General features: G+C 35.3%; 1 protein-coding gene across 1 annotated transcript in view; it reads right to left on the bottom strand.

Moving 5' to 3' along the window:
- HCN1 (hyperpolarization activated cyclic nucleotide gated potassium channel 1) overlaps nucleotides 1-13,106 on the bottom strand; it is a 406,216-nt gene that overhangs the window by 34,116 nt on the left and 358,994 nt on the right. Inside the window, exon 6 of the mRNA XM_062211814.1 lies at nucleotides 3,541-3,781. Coding sequence (XP_062067798.1) covers nucleotides 3,541-3,781 — 241 coding nt within the window. The remainder of the gene's footprint in view (nucleotides 1-3,540; nucleotides 3,782-13,106) is intronic.

Here is a 13,106-nt window from a genome sequence, read left to right on the forward strand (position 1 = left end):
AAATGAGGAAGCAAAAGCAAAAGCAAAAAAAAGTCTATCAGAGCCATCATTATTCCCTGCTCCAGGCTTTTCCTCTCCACAAATGCAATGGGAACACTGAGCTAATAAAATTGTGCATTCACTGTCAACAGTTGCCTCACACCTTCTAGAAAACCAGTATCAACTTGTAAAAATATGCAAAGTACTAGAGGCAGAGTAAATTACAAACTACAGATTGGCAGATGCTTCATGACAGGGATTGCTTGTGTTTTTCAAATATATGGCTCTAATTGGAAAAAAAAGTCAAATGATTTTTTATCTGTTCAAATGGATTTGGGCTTAAAAATTCTAAACCCATATATCAGCCATATAAAAAAAAATGCCTTGCAGTCTCCCCAAAACTAGAAAAACATTGGCATTATTCGTAATCCTCAAAATAGTATTTTCCTTCTGATGGGCTTGTTTCCCATCATAGTACATGACAAAAGATTTAGCATTTCATGCATAGGAAGGCTATGAATTTTCCCAAAATGCTAAGCACCACTAATGATGCGGTTTCATATTTTCAGAAATTTGTGGGATTTTTTAAAATCTTTCTAAAATACAAGAATCCACCAAAATAAAAGTTCAACAATTTGAAGGAATTTGGTTTCTTTTGCTCTCTGCTATGACCACAGGCCTGTCGAATGTGCCTAATATACATCGAGCAATTATTCTACTTTCCTTTTCTTCCATTCCTTCTTCATGATCCTAAGGTTAGACTTCTCTTATTTTGTTCTTTTGAAGTTCGCTGTTCTGTGCCTGATTATGTCTACTTATTCATGGTGGAATGAATAACATCTTTTTCATTTTTGGCATTTAAATTGAATTGAATTAAAAGCAATGCAGGCCCATTTTTTTCTGTAAACTGTTGCAGACTTGTCGCTTCAAAAATCTGGAGTCTACTGACAGCCACTTCATATCAACATAGTGACAATATGAGTGAGGCTAAAAACACTGCATCCAAACAAGATAATATTTTACAGAAAATCTTGGAGAAGTGAATTGTGTTGAGTAAGTAAAAACATCAGAATATATATCCTTCACACAGTTCAGTGCCAAAAAACACTCCTTAGTAAATATAATAAGAATCATGCAAGGTAATTCTCAGTTAGTAATGAAATTACACTAAAAATTGATAACAGAAGAATAGATAGAAAATCCCAAATTCTTAAAAAACTTTAAATAGAATAGTGCTCAAGGTAGATATTTATAAATACTGTGAAATTATGAAAATTAAACTGTGATGACAAATTTGTGGGAGGTGACAAGGTGATACTTGGGAATTTATACTATATACTATATATATATATATATATACTATATACTAATTTATACTATATACTATATATATATTAAAAACATATATGAGAATGGAAGAAAGATATAAAAATCAAGAGTTAAAGCATCATCCTTAGCAAAATAGCAAAAGAAGAGCAACTTAATCCCAAAGCCAGAAGGAAGGTATAATAAAAAATTATAGCAGAAATCAATAAAATTAAAAACAGAAGAGAAGAATGTAAATCAATGATACCAAAATCTAGTTCTTTGATAAAAGTGAAAAAAAATAACATTGAAGAAAGCTCAAACAGTTCCTGGGAAGTATTAACTAGCAAAAACCACACAGTGAGAAATAGATATCAGAATAAATTTATAGCTGTGGTATAAACAACTTGTATTAGTAACAAAATGACCTTGCAAAAAAAAAAAAAAAAAAAAAGAAAAACCAGGCCCAAGTGTTTTCACTAGCAAATTCTATCAAAGATTTAAGAGAGCAATGGTACTGATTCTCAATGATCTTTTCCATAAAATGGAAACAGAAGGCGCCCTTCCCAATTCATTCTATGAAGTGGGTTAGCCTAATACAAAAACCAGAAAAATACATTAGATAAATTAAAAGGTACAAACCGATATCTCTCATGAAGACTGACACAGAAACTGTGACCAAAATACTAGCAATTCAAATCTAACAATGCTTACACACTTTAATAAATTAAAAATTTTTTCAGATATGCTAGGCTAGTTCAACCTTCAAATCAAAAATCAAAGAGAAAAAAACCTGACGATATGCTGGCAAAAGGTTAAAAAACAACAACAACACTGTTTCAGTACTAGCTATATCATTAATGTGCTGTACACTGTTACTTAATGCTATAACTAGTATTCCAACAGTATTTTTTCACTTTGTGTTGCTATGTGAGGGCAAACTGTTGAAATCTTTATATATACTAATCTGATTTTCTGTATATAAAGATAATTGAAAATGAATCTTGATGTGAATGGAAGGGGAGAGCGAGTGGGAAAGGGGAGGGTTGCGGGTGGGAGGGAAGTTATGGGGGGGGAAGCCATTGTAATTCATAAGCTGTACTTTGGAAATTTATATTCATTAAGTAAAAAAAAAAAAAAAAAAAAAAAAAAAAAAAGAAAGAAAGAAAAAAGAAACTTGCCCAAATCTAAAACAAAACAAAACAAAAAAAACTTGAAAACTTCCAATATCCATTCATGTTTAAAACAATTCTCAGACAGGCTGGGATGGAAAACAAAAGCCTCAAACAGGTTTAAGAACATCAAAGATACATTTCAATTAGCATCTGACCTAATGATGAAAACTAAATACTTTTCTCCTAAAATCAACATCAAGGCAATAGCAAGGATATCTTCACTCTGTATTCTATCTCAACATAATACTAGACACCCTTGCCAACAAAATAAGAGACAAGGGAAGGAAAGGAACTAACATGTACACAAATTGGAAATGAAGAAATAGAACTGCCTCCATTTCTAGAAGACAATAACATCTATGTTGAAAATATCAAAGAATTAACCAAAAAACTCCTATAAGCAGTAATAGACGGATCATTAGATAAATGAAAACAATTAAAATGTTTAGATTATTTTAGAAAGGTAAATTTCCACCCAATTAAAGGCTACATTTCTCAGCCTTCTCTAGACATAGAGATGATCCTATAACCAAATTCTGGCCAATCATATGTGAATAACAGTGACATTGTCAACTTAGGGATACATATGTAACAGGAAATTGCTAGGTTTTCATTTCTTTTATTTTCTCTACCCCATCTTGTAGGCCATCGCAACACATGGTATGGAAGGATCAGAGCCTCTCCTGGAGATTAAAAACAAATAAAACAGAAGCACTGTAGTGGATAAATAGACCAACAAAATAAATTTAATCTGGGTCCCTGAAAAGTTGCAGAGAAAGAGCTGTGCAACCCTCTTGGGACTTTTGTGTGAGAGATATTTTTCCATCTGCTTTAAGCCACAATTATTTGGTTTCAGGTACAGAGGCTGAAATGATAGCCCAACCAATTCTGTAAACCCTCATACATTGCACCTTTGACCCTGACATGTAAAAACACACCGTTAAAGACATTTGTATGTGAATTCAAATCAAGTACATGTTCAAAATCAACAATCCAATAATCAGACATCTTGGAAATTCTAACAAAGACATTTCTTAGACCACTTAGGTTCCACCTCAGTTGCATTTAATATTTTACTAACCTCCAAAGTAAGAGCCGTCTGTCAGCTTCATTTCTTTACTTGACTTTGTGATGACACCCGCCACACCATGCTGAATGAAATACATTTTTTTCCCTACAGCTCCTTCTCGTATGATATAATCTCCAGGTTGAAATACCTCAAATCTCAACTTGCTCAGCATGGCAGTCACAAAATTAGGATCTGCGTTAGCAAAAAGAGGCATTGTAGCCACTAGTTTCCGACAGTTGAAGTTGACTATCTCCTAAAGATGACAAGAGAAAACAAATTTAAAGGAGAATTAATCACATCTGGAAGAAAAATGTGCTAAAATCTAAATATATGGCATAGTGTCACAATTCACAATCAGAATAAAAAATAAATAAATTCTAATAATCCACACATCAAAGTCAGAAATTGAGTTTTGTATCCTTACACCTAATGTTGTATATGAATATATTATTCAACAAATGTTCAATAAATGTTCAATTTGAAATATTAAATATTCAATGAAAGATTCAAATTTTTAAACTTGCCATTTGTTACTCTATATATGACATTAGAACTTCTATGTGAAAGAATTTGTCTTTCTTTAATCTTTCGTCTATGAAGAACGAAAGCAACATCAGTTCACATTGCCTATGACAATTCTGTTTCTATGCTGCTCTGTGTTGAACAAATGAGTTCGCATCCACTGATAAGAATTCTAAAACAAAGGCCCAGATGACACACAAACACATTTTGATGTATCTCGTTAATGACATTCATATTAGAGCAAGAGCAATGGAGAGTGAAAAAAAAAGTGACAGAAAGGATACTGTAATCTAAAATTATAAATCCGATCTATGCCTATGATGGATCAGAGTATCATTCTTTCCAAAGCCTTGTATATCTCCACTGGAAGTCTTGACCTGCTAAGAGGCCATATTTTCCTCTTCCTGATTTGTCTGTTTATTTCATTTCTAAAGTGAGGTTAATTTTTTTTTAAAGATTTTTAAAAAATTTATTTATTTGAGAGGTAGAGTTACAGACAGTGAGAGGGAGAGACAGAAAGAAAGGTCTTTTGTCCGTTGGTTCACTCCTCAGTGGTTGCAACGGCCAGAGCTGAGCCGATCCGAAGCTAGGAGCCAGGTGCTTCTTCTTGGTCTCCCTTGGGAGTGCAGGGGCTCAAGCACTAGGGCCATCTTCTACTGCTTTCACAAGCCATAGTAGAGAGCTGGATTGGAAGAGGAGCAGCCGGAACTAGAATCAGCACCCATATGGGATGCCAGCACTGCAGGCGGATTAACCTACTGCGCCACAGTGCCAGCCCTGAAGAGGTTAATTTTAAATTAGAAGATCTGTATGTTTGATTTCATTCTGTAGTTTCAGGTCCAGCTTAGACATGCTCTTATCGCATTGGGCCAAATATGGATATGGAATTAATCATAACTTTGCAAGTCAGATGGGTGACAAGGAATAGACATTGAGAATCTAAGTTTTCCAGAGAGCTAATTCTCAGAAATGTCTTCACCACCGAAGCTCAACAGAGTTTGGAGTGAATTTGTGATGTTGCTTAAGAGGAACAGAAACTGAAGACACCTCTAAGAGGTGAGAAAAGGGCAAAAACAAATGGAACTGTACTAAGCACCAAATCCAGTGCCTTGTGGAAATGTGTTAAACCGTCTTCAGTTACAAGACTCGCAAAGTTTCCCTGTTCTTCCTTCATAAAATGTATCATTCTTGAACAGGCAAAAAAAATTCTAGCTAAGACAGAAACCTACTTCAGATTGGAAAGGTGCTTCATTTTTAATAATATCTTGTGAATTCTGCACACCAGAGAGGTTTCTCTAATAGAGCTTTACAGAAGATGATAAAATACTTAAAAGAAAAATAACAAAAACTGAACATAGCCAAGACAAGAGAAATACATGACTTATAGAATTTGGTGGAGCATTATCCAACTTCCTGCAAATGCATAGCTGATTCCATGGTTGGCTGAATCCAGGGTAATTTTTGCTGATGCCAAATGGATGGCATGCAGGGATATAGCAGTGTTCAGCACGTAGTGGGTGCTCAGTAAATATACACGCATATCAGGAAGGAGGAAAGAGGTAGGAGGAAGGAAGAGAGGGGTGAGTTTCAGTTGTGAAATAAGGGAGCTCAAAAAGATTATTTTTGTTTTTGTTAGGAAGAGGTTACTTATGATTCTTAGAATGCTTTTTCAAGTAAATGTTTGCGAAACAAATCTCACACGTATACATATTGTTTTTTACTATTCAAATTACCTCTATACACAAAACTACAGGAAGACTAAAGGTGAAGCAGAGTTTAAACAAGGCAGAGATATGTCGTTAAGATGACAAGATGAGTGGAGAGTTAATTATTTCACATATAAAATGACATACAATAATAGTGTATAGGAAACTGAAAATAGGATTGCAGAGGAAAATAAAGATAATAAAATGGAGAATCCTTTCATCTATGGTCTTTCATATGAACTATATGGATATTTTCACTCCATTGTTCTCCTATCTTCTATTTCAGAAAATATTTGTGCTATATGTGTATATATACATGTATATATATATATAATTTTATTTTCATTTTAATAGAGAGAGAGAGACAGAGATTAGATCAGGACAAAGCTGAGAGTTCAGAACTCAATCCAGATTTAATACTAGTTGGCAGTGATCCAAGTGCTTCAGTTTTCACCTGCTGCCTCCCAGGGTGTGCACTGGTAGGGAGCTAAAATTAAGAGTGGAGCTGGACTGTGAGTGTGCCTTGGAAAGCAGCAAAATGATGGCCCAAATACCTGGGATCCTACCACCCTCAGGGGAGACCAGGATGGATTTTCAGGCTCTCAGCTTTGGTCTGGCCTAGCTTTGGCCATTGCAGTCAGTTGGGGAGTGAAACGCGAATGGAAAATTTTCTCCCTCTGTCTCTCCTCCTGTCTCTTTGTAACTCTGCCTTTCAAATAAATAAACAAATCTTAAGGAAAAAAAGTGGAGCTGGGATTCAAACCAGGACTCTCTGATAGAGGATGTGGGTGTCCCAAGCACTACCTTAATTGCTGTGCCAAATGTTTACCCCTGGAAGTGCATTTTAAAAATAATTAAACTTGTTTATTCCTATGATTACGTTTTTAAAGCAGAGACAGCAAAAGAGAGACAGAGTAAATACTCACTGGATCACTCCCCCAAACACCTGCAGTGGCTAGGACTGGACTGGGCCAAATGGGAACAGAATTCAATCCAGGTTTCCTATGTAGGTGGTGGGGGCCCAACTACATTAACCATTATTTGTTGCTTCTCAGGGTATACAATAGTAGGAAGCTGGAATCAAGAACACAGCTGGGAGTCAACTCAGGGACTCCCATATGAGATGTGGACATCTTTTTTTTTGCCAGGCAGAGTGGACAGTGAGAGAGAGAGAGACAGAGAGAAAGGTCTTCCTTTGCTGTTGGTTCACCCTCCAATGGCTGCCGCAGCCGGTGTGCTGCAGCCGGCGCACTGCACTGATCCGAAGCCCGGAGCCAGGTGCTTTTCCTGGTCTTCCATGGGGTGCAGGGCCCAAGGACTTGGGCCATCCTCCACTGCACTCCCTGGCCACAGCAGAGAGCTGGCCTGGAAGAGGGGCAACCAGGACAGAATCCGGTGCCCTGACTGGGACTAGAACCCTTTGTGCCGGCGCTGCAAGGTGGAGGATTAGCCTGTTGAGCCACAGCGCCTGCCGAGATGTGGACATCTTAACTCAACTTCTAAGCCAAAAGGATATACTATGAGGAACTGTTTTCTATGCTGTGTTGGCATACTGAGGTTATCTGTTGGTGCTACCTTGTTTGTAACACTGTTGGGACCATTTTCTGTTATTGTTATGGTTTGAAGGAATCTATTCATTGCTTCCCTCTCTTCGTGGAACTTTTATTTTCACATAAATACTATCTGATTAAAGCTGAAAATTCTAATAAATATATGATAGGGAAAAATACAATGAGACAGAAATGCCTTGATTTCTAAAAGTCTTTAATCCTCTCACAAAATTCAGTTATTTTGAGAATCAGTTTACCACAAAATCATGTGAGTACAGAAGTGAAGCACAACGTTTAAAAACTGTTCTATTTCCTCCTGGAACATTTATTAGAGAAAACATATTTAATAAAGTTATTAATATCTTTCCATAAGTAACACAGGGCTTTTAGAGCTGCTTCTACAGCAATCACATCTTTCTATAGCACACCAACAAATAAAATACAGTTATTAATAGCTCTAATTTCCGTCCATTTTCTTTATGGCAGCTGTTATAATTAGCTCATTTATAGAAAAGTGTGGGCTGAGTTATCAGCATTGTCCATATGCATTAAATTGGGAGAGCTGACTTGCCAAGGAAGTAAACAGTGGTCCTGACCTTAATAATGTTACTCTGAATTAGCGAAGCTAAAGGTTCCTTTAAAGATATATATGACTTCTTATTTCTGGTGCATTTCATAATGTCAGAAAGTATGGAAGTGCCAAAAACAAAGCAACAGACCAAAAAGCAAAAATATCACCACCACCACCACCACCAATGCCTACAGCGATAAGACAATTTAAAAGGGACAGTGGAGCACTGAATTCACTAACAGTGGTCAAAGTTAGAACAATCTGAGCAACAAAATAAATATAGTATTGAATTAAGCCCAAAGAATAAAACAAATAACCAAAGCACACACAGGTGCAGATAAATGAACAAATCCAAAAGTGAGAGAAAAAAGATCAACATGTTGAAATTCCAAGTAACAAACAATTCACGAAGCTATTCACCCCTCAAGAAGATGAAGATCTTTTAAGGATAGACTGGGCAGAATGACTTTCTTTAAAGGGTATGCTATCGAGAAGGACAAAAGAGTAGTTTTACTATAGAGAAACATGACAAGCAACACTTCAAGCCACTGACTCCACTGACCAATGCTATATCAACAGTGGTAAGTCATGTCAACAACACATACTCTGGGTATGTGATGAGAAGGGCATTTTACTTCTGCAGTGTTCTCCCTAACACATAATCCAAGTTCAATCTTGTAAATTAAGAGAAATTCTACACTATACTTGACCAGTGCTGCTCAAGGCTGTCAAATTCAACAAGAACAAGGAAATTCTGAGGAAAGTGGCACAACCAAGAAGAGACACAATCATTAAATGCAATGTGGTGCCCCAGTTGCAAACCTAGGACAGAAAAAGGGACTTCACCCAAACTAAGGAAATCTAATAATGCTTGGACTTCAGTTACTAATGATGTATCGAAATTGGAAACAACAATCATTGTGACAAATGTATCATATTAATATTAGACATTGATATCAAATGGGGGAGGGGAATTATATGTGAGGCATCTGAGAACCCTGATTTTGCAACTTTTCTGCAAACCTAATACAAGTCTAACATAAAAACCTTATTGCAGACATACTCACTCCTATTTAGATTTATGAAAATAAATGTGCCTTTTGATCTTGGTATCAAAGCACATTCTCCCCAAAATTAATTCATCTAAAAGTAAGGTGAAAATTATCTTCAAATAAATATTTTACAACAGTCATATCATAGAGAAGCATGATTATAAATATCAGGTCCTGGATGTGTCTATTTCTATTGCTGTAAAGATTATGACATGAGTCTTTCAATAAGAACAGAAAATTATCATATAAACAGCTTATATTTTTCAATATTGGATATACGCTCTGCTAGATTTATTTTTACTAATGCAAAAATCCATAACTATCTTGAAATTTGAAAAATAGTTTACTCAATTAAGGGTACTAAATGAAGAAAAAATTATTTCTCCAAAGAAATTTATCCTTCAAATAAACATTATGTAACTTAGCATCAATGTAATTCTTATTTTAATGCATTTTAAATTGAAAACTTGCAAAAGGATGGTTTACAAATGTTTCTGTTTAAAATACACAAATTATGACAGATACTAAATGAGATGTTATTAGAAATGTGTAATGGTATATGGGAACTCTGTATTACTACTTCACAATTTTTGTTTTGTACATTTAAAAACTACTCTGAAATAAACTGTGAAAAAAGGTTTTATGTAAAAAATAAAATCAATAATTGGACTTCTTATATTTAAAAACTCATAGGAAATTAATATATACATCTGAAAAAGATATAGGTATTTTTATTAAATATTTTGGTGTTAAAACAAGTTATAATAAATATTTGATATAAAGGAAATTTTCATGCAAAAATAATAAGATTTTGAAGTTACACAATGTTAACTTCTCTATAGGGGACATGTTATTTTATTGGTGATAATTGTGACATGAGTATCATGATCCATGGCAGATATATTGCACATTAAAGGAACAGTTTGATATCAAATTGCTAATAAATGTTAAGAATGTGATTTCTGTAATATTCTTTGGCATAATATGTCTCATAGAAAAGCGTGTGAGATCTGAAGCTCATTTACTATTTTGGAGAGAGTTCAGACAGAGCAGTAATTGAGGGAGAAATGCAGACTTGTGTTACCTGGAGGGTATGCTCCCTCTCTGAGTTCACCAACCACTTTCTCAACTTCCCAGCTGGGAAATAAAACACTGGGAAGCCAAGTAAATAAACTCAGGTGCTTTGGGCAATAATGCATACAATTCTATGTAATATTTCAAGCTAGAAACAAACTTTGTGATAAAAAAAATTCTAAGTGGGAACCCAAGGTATAGATGTATTTTATTAGTTGAGCAAGCATCAAAAATTACACCATCAATTACCCAAAACAGGTGGTTACATGTTCCTTCTAAAACATACACATACATGTGTGTGTAAAGGTTTTGCTTATCCAGTATCCTCTTTAGTATGCTTATCACTACTTGGGAAGCAAAACTCTGCTATAAAGAGTAGTGGTAAGATTTTAAATTGCCTTTTATCTATTTCTTTTTCTTTTTGACAGGCAGAGTTAGACAGTGAGAGAAAGAGAGAGAAAGGTCTTCCTTCTGTTGGTTCACCCACAAAATGGCCTCTACGGTTGGAACTGCGCAGATCAGAAGCCAGGAGCCAGGTGCTTCCTCCTGTTCTCCCATGCAGGTGCAGGGCCCAAGCACTTGGGCCATCCTCCACTGTCTTCCTGGGCCACAGCAGAGAGCTGGACTGGAAGAGGCGCAGCCGGGACAGAATCCGGCGCCTCAATCGGGACTAAAACCCGGAGTGCCGGCGCCGCAGGTGGAGGATTAGCCTAGTGAGCCGAGGCGCCTGCCGCCTTTTATCTATTTCAACAACCAAACACCAATAAACAATAATTGTTGCTCTAACTTTGACAGGATGTCAGCTTATTTCAGATATGAAAGGCTTTGCAGTTAACACTAGTTCCATTATATTGCTAAAGTGTCACAGAATTATGCATGATTATTTTTCAGTCACAATGTAAGGAGTCTTGTTTGTTTGTAAAGTATAACACCAACAGAGTTAAGTACGCAAATTTTAAGTCTGCATAAATCTTAACTGAGTATTTTCAAATATTTTCTCTCAGATAATGACCCACATCCAGAAAACTGCAAAGAAAGCTTTGTTTTGCTTCTTCTGTGTCAACCTCGTTTTAGCTATCATACCTCTATCACTTTAGAGCAGTATGGCTAACTACTGAAATACATGTGAATGAAATCACATACCATGTACTCTTCTGTGTCTTGCTTCTTTTGCTCACCATTGTGTCAGTGTGACTCATAAATTGTGTTGCACAGTGACGATTCATTTATTTTTGTTTTAATCACAGGCTGTAATTTCTTTTATGACCATGTACCAATTTATTTATCCATTTTATTTTTCACGACATTTGGGTTCTTCACAGTTTTAGGCTAATAAACTAAAGTTGTTATGCACATATTTGGAGAACATTATGCACCTCACCAGAATTTCTGGGTAATAGAATAACCATATATTTAAGCTTAGTAGATGCTGCAAAAAGTTTTCCTAAATAGCTACTTTATTTTCCTCTCATTCCCACAACATATGACATTTCAAGCATCGCACATCCTTGCTAAGTTATTTATCACACATATATTTTAGTTGTTGGTGAGTACAGAGAGATGCCTTGTTTTGGTTTTTATTTCCTTATTTTATCTTAATTTGCTTTTCCCCATGAATAATATTAATAATAATAATATATAATATAATATATAATATCAACAATATTAATAATATTGTTATACATGCTTTATTAGACATTTTGGTCAGGTGACTATTCTCTTTGCAAAGTGTCTAGTTAAGAGTTTATTCTTTGTTTCTACTCTAGAAGCTCATTTTGTACCCCTCACAAAAAATCTGTTGGGATTACAATTGCAAACATCTCCACAACTGTTGTTTGCTTTTTGATTTGTGATTATTTTGCTGGTAATTTGTTTCCTAGTTTTACTTCCTAAGTGCCAGAAAAAAAAATGGGATATGATATATTGACATTGCTTCTGGAGAGACTTACGTTCATCACAATGCGTGCTTTGGAATCATTTCTACTCTGAAACCCCAGGAAAATTTAAGCAATATCTTTATTGGTTATTATATAAACAGTAATATTTCAAGGTTCTTAATACCATTATACTCTTATATTGATTACCTAAATATTCCTGTGTAAAATTCCATTTTGTGAAACATCTAATTCTGCTTCATTCTACGTTACTATAATTCTAAACAGTATATTTCTAAAAAGTTTTAAGCATGGTGGCTATTAATATAATTACCATGATTACACAAATGAGTCACTGTGTAACCTTAACAAAAGAGATACTGTTCCACTGAATTCCTACACGCCAACATACCCCATACTTATAGGCAGTGCACAGCACACAAGACTTTCCATCTAAGACCTTAGACAGACATTCCAAAGGCTGGAATTCTCAAGATCTGGAGAATTTCACAGTGACTTTACAAAAAATACATATATTTCAATCTACATCTAGTAAAACTTCAGCACCCAGACCATACTTTTTTCAAGCATGTTACTGATAACTTTTTTTTTTTTCTTTCCAATTCTGGAATAGTTATAGTCAAAACAGCAACTGAATGTGCTAAGGGGTTTCATTAAAACTGGGATGATTAGAAGAATGAGTATAATCAAAAGAGGCAATGCCTTTTGAGTCTCTGCCAGCGTTCAAGTGTTGGTTCAAATGCTTTATAAAAATTTATTTATTTATTCTGATAAGAATCATGTGTATCAGATAATATTGCTTCTCCATTTTACAGAAGATGTTAGATAATCTGCCCCTGACCACACACTTGAAAGAGGAAGACGTACAGTTTGTCAGGCTGCCTGACTCCCTTACATGGGTGTCAACAGACTGAGAGTTAGGGTTTTGATGAACTCTGAAAAGCACGTTTCCTTTGTACATACCTAGAATTACCTCAACCCTTGATGGCTTAGAGTAATTTTAAATGGGTTCTTTTGAATTGTATGCATTTTGAAAGTCTGATATGGACATTTGTTAATGCTAAGGTGGTAAAGACATGGTGAAACATTTACTTTTTTTGAATTTCCCTAGAACAAGTTTTTTGTTTTTGTTTTTAGTTTATTTATTTGTTTTTTAATGTGATTCTGGGTTGGGTGCTGAGGCACAGTTGGTTAAGCCGCTGCTTGGG

The sequence above is a fragment of the Lepus europaeus genome, chromosome 15 (assembly GCF_033115175.1).
Source record: "Lepus europaeus isolate LE1 chromosome 15, mLepTim1.pri, whole genome shotgun sequence".
Taxonomy (NCBI): domain Eukaryota; kingdom Metazoa; phylum Chordata; class Mammalia; order Lagomorpha; family Leporidae; genus Lepus; species Lepus europaeus.